This window comes from Accipiter gentilis, chromosome 10 (genome assembly GCF_929443795.1).
Source record: "Accipiter gentilis chromosome 10, bAccGen1.1, whole genome shotgun sequence".
Lineage (NCBI taxonomy): Eukaryota > Metazoa > Chordata > Aves > Accipitriformes > Accipitridae > Astur > Astur gentilis.
This window is the reverse complement of record NC_064889.1, coordinates 8306714-8319108: the sequence shown is the minus strand read 5'-3', so window position 1 is coordinate 8319108 and position 12395 is coordinate 8306714. Positions and strand designations below refer to the sequence as shown.

At 36.5% G+C, this 12395-nt stretch overlaps 1 protein-coding gene across 5 annotated transcripts in view; it reads left to right on the top strand.

Annotated features, from left to right (window-relative positions):
• ENTREP2 (endosomal transmembrane epsin interactor 2) overlaps positions 1 to 12395 on the top strand; it is a 179865-nt gene that overhangs the window by 146606 nt on the left and 20864 nt on the right. For all 5 annotated transcript variants that reach the window (XR_007507562.1, XR_007507563.1, XR_007507561.1 and 2 more), the window contains 3 exons: positions 3768 to 3928; positions 4514 to 4649; positions 11264 to 11339. Coding sequence is in view for 1 of the 5 variants with exons in the window: in XM_049813334.1 (XP_049669291.1) it covers positions 3768 to 3928; positions 4514 to 4649; positions 11264 to 11339 (373 nt within the window). In the remaining 4 variants the exon portion in view is untranslated. The remainder of the gene's footprint in view (positions 1 to 3767; positions 3929 to 4513; positions 4650 to 11263; positions 11340 to 12395) is intronic.

Here is a 12395-nt window from a genome sequence, read left to right as displayed (position 1 = left end):
GTCAAAGTTAAGCATGCCCAATTAAAACACACAAAAATCTGTGTACAGTGTGTGCACTATGTTGCACATCTATTTTAGCACACGCACCAATCTATGTATAATGTCTGTTAGGTATCAGACACGTTCTACAAACTAAAGTAGGGCCATCTTTAGGCTAAGGATGAGAAAGAACCTTCATGTGTGTAACAGTTTCAATGCCAAGTTTCAAACATAAGGTTGGCTATTTCCTAAAAAAAGCACAAATTCTAGATCTGTATTTCACTGCCTGTTGGATTTCTGAAATCTCCCAGCATCCAAGAGCTCCAGGTGGTCAATAGAAGTGGTTGAGTATTTGGGATTTCCAGAGCTAGGGAATATCTATTTATGTCTAGTAAATATGTTCAAGATATCTATTGATAGCTATGAAGTTATGCAAAGCTTTCAACGCTGTTGGCTATTTACAGTGTTTACCAGTGGTGCTATTTGCTGTTCATCCTTGTCTGCAACCATTTTCTATCCATTGCTTCTGCAGTGGCCAGTGGTTTAGTCCCAAAAGCCTGGCTGGGAGACCTGCTTTGTGAATTGTTCTGTAGTATGAGCTCTAGTTTTTGAAATGACATTGAATGCAACTTGATCTTGTTTATACTTGTGACCAAATAGGCCACCTTCATTTTAGGTGGCCTAGGTTTGGCAGTTCTTGTTGCTGCCTGTCCTGCTTGCCACCAACATTTTGAGAGTGATTATTTAGTAACAACCGTCTTCTAATACCAAAAATGTACATTTCCTTGTGAAAGCATTTGTCAGTGTTCCTCCACCTAGTCCAGCTTTGTCAGCTGTTTGCATTTTCTTACTGAATCTTTTCCTTACCTATGGACTTTGTATTAAGTCTTTGCTGAGCCCCTGACAGTCTTCACCATTTGAGACTAACCCTTAAAGATTTTTAAAATATACTTTACTGTAGGAAGAATAAACTTTTGCAGGCTAGTAGAGATTAGTGGATAGGGTAGTATGGAATAAGATATGATTTTTTTCCCACTTAGTAGCTTTCTGATTGTTTTCTCAAGGATGTCTGTTCTTTGTGATAATCCCTTATATTTGCTATTGTTTCATTTCCTGCTAGTCTCCCTCTTACAGCCTTTTTCACTTTAATTTCTGTGCCTTCCAGCAGGATGATATCACACAGGTAAACTGTTGTTTATAAACACCCCCCTCCAAACATGTGCATCTTTCATGTCTGTTTGCCACTCATTTTCAGCGTTGGTCACACAGAGTTTGTTGCCATGATTTGTATTCACAGTAAAGGTTCTTGAAAGGGATGCAAATGATTCTGCTGTTAAACTGAACTGCATCTAAACATTAGATCTTTTCCTTCTTGAACCACAGCCTCTTCTACCCTGTGTAAAAACCTTTCCCTTCTGTCACATCCCACAAAATGTACGCTGACAATTCACTCAGTGTAAAAGTGCTATGTGTTTAATTGCCTTGTTCTGAGGAGTGTTAATAGTATTGCTCCCTATATATGGCTGAATGAAGCAAGCTCCAGGGAACTGAAGAACTGAAGGGATGGAGGTACATGTTCTCTGGTGCAAAACAAAGCTTGGGTTCCATGGCTGTATATGGAAATAGTCTGGGAGAAGGTAAAGAAAGTTGTAAAATTGTTTAGTTTCCAGACTGAAAAAATGACCCAAATTATCAACTCTACTGGGAAAATAAGTGTAGTCCTGAGTTTGGCGGAATCAAGGAGGGTGCAAAATGTGAGCCAAAGTATACAGATATTTCTCTTCATTATGATAAATTTTTATACAGTTTTTAGGTCACTAAGTTGAAGTTTGTCTTGCTTCCTTTTTTCCTAAAAGATTCTTCAATGTATTTGGGATGGTAGCAGATTGATGATCGCTGAAGATTGTATCACTTAGGGCAGCAGTTTGGTGTTTAACAGTTAATGTTAATGTAATGTTACAGCTTGGGAGATGGCTGTTGAAAGATCAGGTAAATTTAGAGCAAATGACTGCAAAAATGTAGTTTTATTCTGTAAGACAAACCTGTAGAAATGTCCAATAGTACAGGATAACAGCATCACATCTCACATGAAAGAGAGTGCTTAACAGCATCAGACAGTTTATGTAACAAAGAGTAAATTAAGTAGATGTCGTGTCTTTTATTCCAGTACCATTAGTAGACTACAATGGCTGAAAGTCATCGAATGGCTGTAAGATATAATGATAGTTACTTGTGAAAATATCTCTAGAGAGCCAATTAGTAAGCAACTAATAGTTCATTTTCACAAACAATTCAAATTGTTCCTCCTAACCCTCTGTTGTGTTGCTTTATTACAGCTTTGATATTTGAAACAACATACATAGAGTGTGTTTAGTAGAATTAAGATGTAACTCAACCTTTTAAATATCGAAGACCAATATAATTTCTATGGTAATGTAAATCCAGCATAACTGCACCAAGTTAAATTTGAAAAATATAAAACTGTGACATTAAAAATGAAGGTAACTTACTGTCTATTTGCTGGATCTCCTAAGCATAAGCATTTTCCCTTTTATTTCCCTCCTTCTGAAGTCTTTATCATGGATTTAAACCAACAGTAATGTAAGGACACAGCATTACAAAGTTATATATTCTCTTGTTCCAGTATAAAAAAGAAATGTGCCTTCAGCAAATTTTCTTAGCTCACTTGTTTTAAAAGGTAAGAGCTAAAGACCAAGTCATCTACTGATCCAACAAAAGTGATATGACAGCAGAAGCTTGCAGGGAGAAGAAAGAATTCTTCTGTCATTTTGCATTGTCTTTTGATCCCCTTTTATCCATGGGGACCATATAAAGCCAGCTCAAGGTGGCTGGGTTCCATGTGATCTGCAGAATAGTCCATATTTGATCTTGAAGTACCTTAAGACTTTGCTGGAAGACTCATTAAGTTACAGTGTTTCTGATATGGAAGGTATCAGAATGGCTTCTTGATATCACTGCTATGCGAGAAGCTGGTTAGGTTCCTGTCACAAATGTTGACAATAGTTCTCAGTATGATTACTTTTTATTATTCAGTGTAGTTATTTTCTTTTTGGTTTTGAGATGTTTATATGGAATAAATGTTTTTCTTTCATACCAGTACTTAAAAACTTAATACCACATTTAAGTGTGCAGTGTCTGTATCACCAAACCACAAATGGCTACTAAGAATATTTTATTTTACAAGAATGATAAAGAATAGTTATAAATGGCCCCTTTTTTGGAAGTGAAAAACGGGTGGGATATTGGTAGTTGTCTTATTCAAATTTAATGAATATGTGGTAGCTTTTTCCTAGTTTGTTTTAATTAGGGATTTTGGGGGGAAGTGAGGTTGGGGTTTTTTCTCTGTAAGCACAAATTGGAAACAAAAACATGCAAGTAGTTATTTTATTACTTGTATCTATTGTTCATCAGTTATTAAAATACAGCTGATTATGTAGTGCTTTAATAAAATTGAATTACAAGGTATAAGTATTTATTGAAAAGCTATTTAATTTTAAATGTCTGTGTTCTGCATCCTAAGAGTGACTAACTTTGAGGCACAGGCCTTTCTCTGTCTGTGTAAAACCTTGGGTTATATTTTGGCAATTTGACTCACACTCCTTACTGACCTCAAGTATTCTTACAGTCCCAGAAGTGTCTCATTTCAGTATGGATCTTAATGAAATTAGATATTAGTCAGGGTTTCTAATACTGACATTTTATTAAAATTTTTATTATTGGTGATGAAGTTTCTACCATCTGAAGAAACTTGACCTGTTCATTTTCAGTTTCTGCCACAGAGACCACATTCTACCAATCCTGACTGCATGACTCCACATGGAACTATCCTGCATCAAACCTTGGATTTTGATGAGTTCATACCACCAATACCGCCTCCACCCTACTACCCGCCAGAATATACCTGCACACCAGTAATAGAGGCGCAGAGGTGATTCTTCTTCCCTGTAGTTTCAGTCATTGCATAGTTCTGAGCTACAGACTAAGAAGTTCTTTCAAAGTGCTTCTTTTCTTGAGAGATTACATAAATTTTTTACAAATTTTTTAGGATGCACCTGGAAATATTCATGTTAAAGTACTGCTGTAATAGAGAACTGATTGAACTTAGATAAGACAAGGATAACAATATCTGAACTTAAAGCAGAGATCAGCCTATAGGTAATCCTTTCATAGTTGTTAACATTATGCACTTGAAGTTGAATATGAGATTTATAGTTCTAAGGAAATATTTTCAGTTAATGTTTATTAGTGTGGAGTAGTGAAGGATGTCAATGACTGCAAAACAGGCTGGTAGAGATAGCTGGCATCCAAAAGGAAATACAATTTTTGAAGCTGCCCTGTGAATGAGGGCTTCATTTTGGTTTGTCTAGGAAATTTCTTCAGTATAATTCTTTGTAGCATCTTGGCTTTGAATTCAGAGAATGCTCTACATCGCTGTGGTGTTAGGTAATAGTTTACCAAATAAATCCAATGCCATTTTTAATAGTTAAGTTTGCTTGTTTGTATTTTTAAACAGAGGTCTCCATTTGGACTTTCCTCATTCCCCATTCAGTGCTTTATATGAAGTAACCATTAACAGCCCAGGAATGCTGTATCCAACTGAGCTGCCCCCTCCTTATGAGGCAGTGATTGGAGAGATGCCTGCCAGTCAGGTAAGGAAAAGCAAAGGAAATTCTTTACATAGTCTTTACATTTTCATGATGCGAAACAATTTTAGATAAATGTAATGATCTAAAATAATTTAGGAGTTAATTGTACTTTGGGGGAACAACCATTAGAAAATATTTATATTCTTTAAAGATTTTTCAGACTATTCTCTTTAAAAGGGTTTAACGAACAAATTTTACTTAATTTGTATTCTCATTATGTTTTTGTGCATGTTTGGGCAAATGCTTATGCAAGTAGTAGTATTTCAACTGGTATCATCCATTAAAAAAAGTTGTATGATACCGGAGTGTCAGTAACAAAATCCTAGAAGAATGGATTGGAGTCACTGAAGCACAGTGTTTTTCCTTAATTGTAAAGGATAATGATGTTTTAAAATGAGACTACACTTCTTAATTTCTATAAGTAACAAGAAATCTTGATTAGGAAGCAGGTTTATTTTCTTAAAAAACCCCTACAGTTGTAAAATATTTTTTATTCTAACTACTGATGATTGTGGATTTGCCTCACTTTAATATACTACTTTTAGTTGGAGCTCAGTACAACAGTGTAGGTTTAGTAAGAAAAAAGATAACTGTGTGTCTTGTGACGTGTAATGCAGTAACTTCTGTAGGTTTGTGTGTGTGTGTATATAGCATAGAGCTCATGGGACATTCGGTTTTGCTCTACGTGTGATCTGAGCCAAGATAATTACAAATTCCCATTTTAAACTGTGTGTAGGTAGAACCTGTACTTGGAAATTCCTAACAAAAATCGCTGTAAATAACCTCAGATTAACAAAGTTAAAAATACCCATTTGCAGTCCTCCACTTATGTCTGATTTCAGATCATGTTCTGGAAAAGTACTGGGATCATCTGGTAATAGTATAGTTTCTTGTAATGGTATGCGCTAGTCTTGACGGGATGCCTTGAACGCAGTGCCAAATTTATGCTTTAGTAGCTGTAAGATACAGCCTCCATAAGGAGGCTCCTATCAGGTGCCCAAGTGCTAGAAGCCGATTCCTGCTTCACTGTTACATTAGCTGATAAGAAACCAAACGGAGCAAAGATTTGAATGATGAAAGGCTAGGGATGTGTTCTTCCTATGAAATAGCAATGAGTAGTTCTTTATCTATTGCTTATACTTTTGGCTGTTACAGCTTTTAATAGCTTCTTCTGTTACATGGCAGAAACAGATACTCCTGAGAGTGCGTAACACCTGTATTCTGAACTTTGAGAAAGGATCCAGTATACTTCAGACAAATATTTACATTACGCTTTTTGCCTTATTTTTTACTACACAGTGTCAACTCGACTGAAACTAAAATTATAATGTATCTGCATGTACAGCCAAAGCTAAGCTGAGCAAAGTTTTGCTTGAAGTGATTTGTGATAATTGAATCAGCTGTCACAAATAGGAAAACACTAAAAATGGCTTTTAGAAACTGTAATTTCTTGCAGGCCCCAGCAAAAACTCAAGGAGTCAAACATTCTAGATACTGCTTATCAGTTGTTAATAGCACACTGTGGAAATATATGTGTTCAGGTTGCCAAACTGCATGCACATTACAGAGGAGAGTACTTTGCTTTTCCTCAAAATACAACATTGTAAAGTTTGCTAGGGGAAACCACAACTGAAACCGAAAAACTATAAAATACTTATATAAAACTTACATAATTTTTTACTATTATACACAAGAAGATTATTAAGATAATTAATAAGCAAGTGTCTGAGAAAAAAAGAACATTGGGATGCACAGTCCCCAACAAAAATGCAATTAAAAAACTGCCAAGATATGCCTGACTGCAGCTTCTGTGACTGACAAAGCAGCTTCTGACAACTCTTCTAGTCCTTTGCCTTGTGTCATACCCTCCACACCTGCCACAATAAGCAGGCCAAACATTCTACTACCTTTGATTTATTTGGCTATAATAAAATGAATCACTATAAACTGCTTGTGAGTGAAATTCTTTTCTGAACAGAAAAATTGGAGTTTCCAAGGCCATCTCCTTTCTAAACTATTTTTAATTCAAGTTCCATCCTTTTTGCTTTACAGTAACTCAGAGGAACCTGTAAGCCCTGGAGGAGTTGATATTTTTGAGTGATTAAAAAAAAGAATTGGCAAAAGCAGTATGAATTATACATGGTTTTGGGGGAAAGAGGAGGATCATATCTGTGATAAGAATTCGTATGTGGTACTAAGTAAGGTTTAGAAAAGTGTCTATTTATACTTAAGCACAAAAATCACTTTGAGCACTCTTGTAGTTGGGATTACACTTTGCTTGAGCATCAACATCCAGCAGCACAATAGCACCAGCATATAACAAAAATATATTTTAACACAACGTAATTTAAAGCAGCAAAGTCATGCTCTTGCAAGAAGAGCATGAGCTCTAATAAGTAGATGTATTGATTATTAGGTTTTGGCATCTGGGATCAGTGTCAGTGCCTTGCCTATTCATCTCTGGTTGCCTGGGTTCCAGAAGTGTCTGTTCTAATTGCAAGTGAAAATGAGTGGTAATTTTTAATTTCTAAATGGTGATAATTACACACTTTCTTACCAGGAGTGAGTTTATACATGCCAGGTCGTTTCTGGTTCAGAGAGCTTATAGGAGCAAAATAACAACAGGTGCTGAGTATCAGAAGTGAAGTACATTGGCAATGCTAACTAAAGCCAACACAGTGACTTTGCAGCCATATACTTTTCTTGACAACAGAAGCCCTAATGTATTTTTTTTTGCAGTCAGTGGAAGAATGGAGACAAAGTTTTAAGACAGTTTTAGGTCTACAAAAGGAACAAAATGGAGTCCTGAGTTCTTACATGATGCAAATGCTCCCATATAATATGCACCAAGCTGCAGTACAGTATGAACGGAAATAACTAGATTTATAAATCCCTCAAAGGCAGACTTTGCAATGGAAATCATGGCAGAGCTTTAGCTACAGAAGTGCTTCTGGGAACCATTATGTAATAATGCCATAATTGTAAAACCTCTTACTGAGCATCAAGCAATAGGTTTTGTTTGTTTTTAAATGGATTGAGATCCTTACAATTTTATTAAATTGAATCAAATTAGACTCAATATTTCATGCATTTCATGGACAACAAATCTCAGTGCTAATTTAGTGGTTGCATCTAAGTAAAAATCGCTGTTGTCATCTGTTCTGATTAGGAATTCCCATTTTATGACTATGAAAAAAAGTGTTTTTCATGCTGTTTTCCATGCAAAGTATTGATTAGGATGTAGAAAAGACGTGAACAAACAAATCAGGTTTCTGCATGAATTATACCAGTGACTGTTTATAAGGTTTACTAACCTGTAGGCTGTGCAGGCTTGTTAAAAGCATGGGTTTTCTTTTCCTTTTCCTATTGATAGCTTAGTGACTGTATTTACCAGCTTTACGTCTGAGGATGTGCAAGTCAATAAGGTTTTGTTACCCTAGGCTGTGCAGGAACCTGTATGAAACCATGTGCCATCCCTATGTGAACCAAAACTCTGACTTGACTAATAAAAATTGTCAGTTTTACCTCCTACAATTAAAACCATGGTTCTCCTTCCCCCAGGCAAGAAGGTTAATCAATTCCAAATGCATATGAGATACATTGAGCAATTATTCTTGTGAATGGAGAAGGAACAAGGGAAGGAAAAGGAAATATTAACACATTGATCAGATAACTTTAAATGGCTTATGTTTTGCAAAATATGGCTAAATACTGAAAAAAGTAGAAGAAACCAAAATTCAAATTATATCCCTGATTTCTTCTGCATGCCTGAAATCTTGAAATCTCTCATTTTCCCACTATTATAGATGCTAGTTATCAATGAGGCCCTTAAGAGATAAACCTTAAAGATGAGGAGTGCTTTTTTGTATGTGGGGGATTTTATATAGAGGGGAATGTTCACAGTCTTCCATTTGGTCTCAAGAAGCAATTTCTCTGTGTGTAAATTTGTCCCATCTATTTGTCATATTGTTGGGGTTTGGTTGTGAGGTTTGTTGTTTTGGTTTTTTTCATTTCCAGCAGGTGTAATTAGAGAAAACTATAATACAATATGGTCTGCAGTATATAAGCAAGCATCCAGAAGTTAAGCTGAGAGGCTGTGTCCTTTGATTCACCTAGTAAGGAGTCACCTCTAAGCATGTTATCTTGTTTATGCAGCCTCATGTCTTTAGGTATGTTGCTGCAGGGTTTCCAGCCTCTCTAGGAGCCTCTGAGATTGAGGCAGAGCCTGAGAAGGAATGTGGTATGTGATGGCTGAGCTTTTGTGTCTGTCTAAATTCCAAAGGATGTGAAAGACTGATCCAAATCTCATTGCATGGAGGAGAGTGCTGAGAACAGTTCCTCTTTGTAGTTTCCCTGAGTAAGGCATGACTCCTTACCCTAGGTGAGCTGAAGAACTCTCAGTATTAACACCTAACAGCAAGGTAAAATGGTTTGTCTACTGCCTGTGTTGGAATACAGGGTCTGTTCCAACAAGATGTCAAAGCAGAGTACTGATAGCTGCTCTGTGGCTTGTGTCAAATGAGCTTAGCTGTCTTATTACCAGGTCAAAAAATTCTGTCAATGCTGTAATTGTTCCCTTTGGCAAACTAAGCAGAGAATAAATAAAAAACAGACATGAAGATTGAACTGTTGTAATCTAGAAGTGTTTGTTGTAATAGGAAAATAAGGTATTGTAATACAATGTATGTCTTTCTTCTGCCTATAAAATAGCGTAGGTTTTTTGAGAGAGACGCAATATTTTTATTTCAAGAATTGCTAAGCTAGCTTTTTTTCAGAAGCCTTAAATTTGCTTTGTATGCTGTGTAATAATGTTCTTGTTATTTTAAATTTACTCGATCAAAGCTACAGATGGTTCTTTTTCATTAGTACAGGTTTGCCAAAACCTCAGCCTTGCATGTAACTCATAGGTACTAGGCCCTTGTATAGGTACTAGACAATGTCACTACAGCTGCCAGGTGACTGGGAGAATGTAGAAGGTCAATAAACATTTCAGCAAAATTATTCAGCAGATATTTTCCTGTCAATGATTAAGAATCTATGAAACCACTCAGATTTAAAAAGAACCTCTAGATTTTTAAAAAGAAACAAACACCCTTAAAACATTATATTATTTCTTCCAAAATGCAGTTAGTCGATTGAATTTTCTCCAGCAATAAAGAGCATTTGAGAACACTTCTTACTTTTCCAGTTAGTTCCCAGCAGTTCCACAGTTAGTTTCCAGGAATGGTCTGCAACTTAAAGTGACACCACTAATTTTTTTTACCACAGATGAGATATTCTGCTTCAATAAAGACCCTTTAAGAAATTTCCAAGCAAGTTGTTTAAAAATACAAGTGATTTCACTTTTCCTTCCCAGTCCTCTATCCATCTATTATTGCTGGATTAAAGTATTTCTGGTACTGTTCTTTGTTTCGAGTTGTATTTGCTAAGCCTTAGACTTAAATTAGTGAGCACAGCAAGTTATGCATATATATGTGTGCATTAATCTACACTGGCTTATGCACTGGAAGCTCTTTCCTTAATAGCTTCAGAGTAACAGTGTCACATTCAATATTTTAGAAGGCCAGATACAAATTAAGCTCTTGACAAAAAGGTTTTCACAGAGGTGACTGATGGTTATTTCTAGACTCTGTCACCAGCTGTAATAAGCTTTTACTAGTTAATTGTGGTCCTACAGACAGAAGCAGATATAATGCTTTCTGCTAAAGATGGTATCAATCTCATTCCCTTCGACTTTTCCTCTTATATTTTTCTCATTTATTGTTACCAGCTATTTATTGGAATAATTTTTTTAATAATCATGATCCCAAAGAACTGCTAAAAATCTAATGAGATTGGCAACAAGGTCCAATCCAAAGTCTATTAAAATCAGTAGAAAGAAAATTACCTAAATTTTAGGTGTTTATGGATCAAGTCTTTCTAGCAAGACTGATTCTGTATTTTGTTCACATGATTCTCAGAAGTGAAGGGAAGTTACCCACTTAGATCCATCCTTTCAGAAAAAAGGTGATAGTATTATCTCCCTTCAGCAATCTCTGATAGGCTGGAGAGCACCCTGCATCAGCCACCTTGGGTGGCAATGATGTGATAAGGTTTAAAAATACATTAGGTGTTAACATCTCAGCAAATAACCAAAGGAAAATACTGCACTTGTGCTTGGTTTTATGGTTTCTGTTGTTCTCTATCCTATTTTACGGTGATAAAATGTGGTGGGAAAAAAGCATAACATGGAAAAATGCAGACTGTAGTTTTTTTCTACAGTCTTTTTCTACAATCTTTTTTTGATTGCTTGTAATAAAACCATTAGTTTTAAGCATTGCAGACATTAAGCTTTGTAATGTGGGCCTGCAGCCCCAGCTGCCTGTGAACTCAAGAGGAATTTAGCTTGTAGATTCTGGAAAAATGAAAAGTTGCTTTAAGCATGTTCCTTTGCCTTGCGTTTGTTCCTGACCCAAAGACATTGTAAAATACTGTATCTTTAAATAGCTTTCAGTCTAAATAGTAGCTTGTGTGGTATTTATTTCACGTTGTCAGGTACGTTCTTAAGATCATCAGTGCTAAACTTTGTTTTGGTAAATTGCAGATTAATGTGCCGTTTCATTATAATTTTCATTTAGGTCACTGGTACTGATCAGCAAGTATCCGAATCAAGCTTGGGTGAGAGGAACAGAACCCTGGACTTCAGCACACAAGGTGATCACGGTATTGTGTTTGTTTACTTGAGAAAGATATAGTAGGATTTTTGAGTGGACTTCTCTTCTGCCCTTCCCAATGGAGAAAGGATTTGCTTTCAGATTGTTCACAGCAAGAAGAACTTTTTCACAGTCATAAACTGATGTGGCTGGAAATACAGAGGACAGTTTTGCTCAGCAAAGCCCTTTGAGGCAGATATGGCAACAGACATTTCTTTTTGAAGAGTCATGTATATAACCGGCAGTTTGTTTCTCATTGTCAGCAACCACGGGTGCCTTCCTGATAGTCCACATGCCTTCTCTATCTAGTAGTTTCCTGCATGGCTTCCAGAAGCCTGAATAGGAAGTTTGCTGCCTGAAGCGTAGATGTTGTGAATGCAAGTAGATGAATAGCAGCACAGAGCATGTTTGTTTAAAGTTTAAAAGTTCCCAGAATAGGCCTCCTTACCATGTCTGATGATACGGAGGGCTTTTTAAACATTACGGCCTCAATGGATCATGCGATGTTGAGCAGTCTGCATGAAATAATTATTCTAGGAAAACTTCCATTAAATACTTTTTGCACATGATATTCATGTCGTATTAATGAATAGACTGGCAGGTGTTCTCAGTTAGTACACTTAGGGGCAAAGAGGTGGTGGCAGAGTGATCCAAGAAATAGAAACAGTCCTCTGTTGCCTAGCATCCAGAATGGGACTGGCAGTCTTAACAGATTAGTGAGGAGCATCTGTTCCTACACACACAAAGTACCTGTTCCATGAAGAAGGATTTCAGTTTCCAGAGCCACCAGTGGTCACCTTTAACTACTGCTAAATATTAAGTTTGCTTTTAAAATCCAGGTGTTTGACAACTGCAATGGAGCGTGGCAACTGAGTTTTTAAGTGCTGCTGTTACCAAGGGCTGTCCCTACAGAGCTAGTTCCTAAAGTTTGCACATACGAAAGTCTAAATTTTAAGTCCAGTGCTAGAGTTTTGACTGTTGGGAAGCAGTGGACCAGCTCTCAAGCCAGGGTTTTGACATTACATGTTGTGCTTTGTGCACATGAAAGGGAACTAGG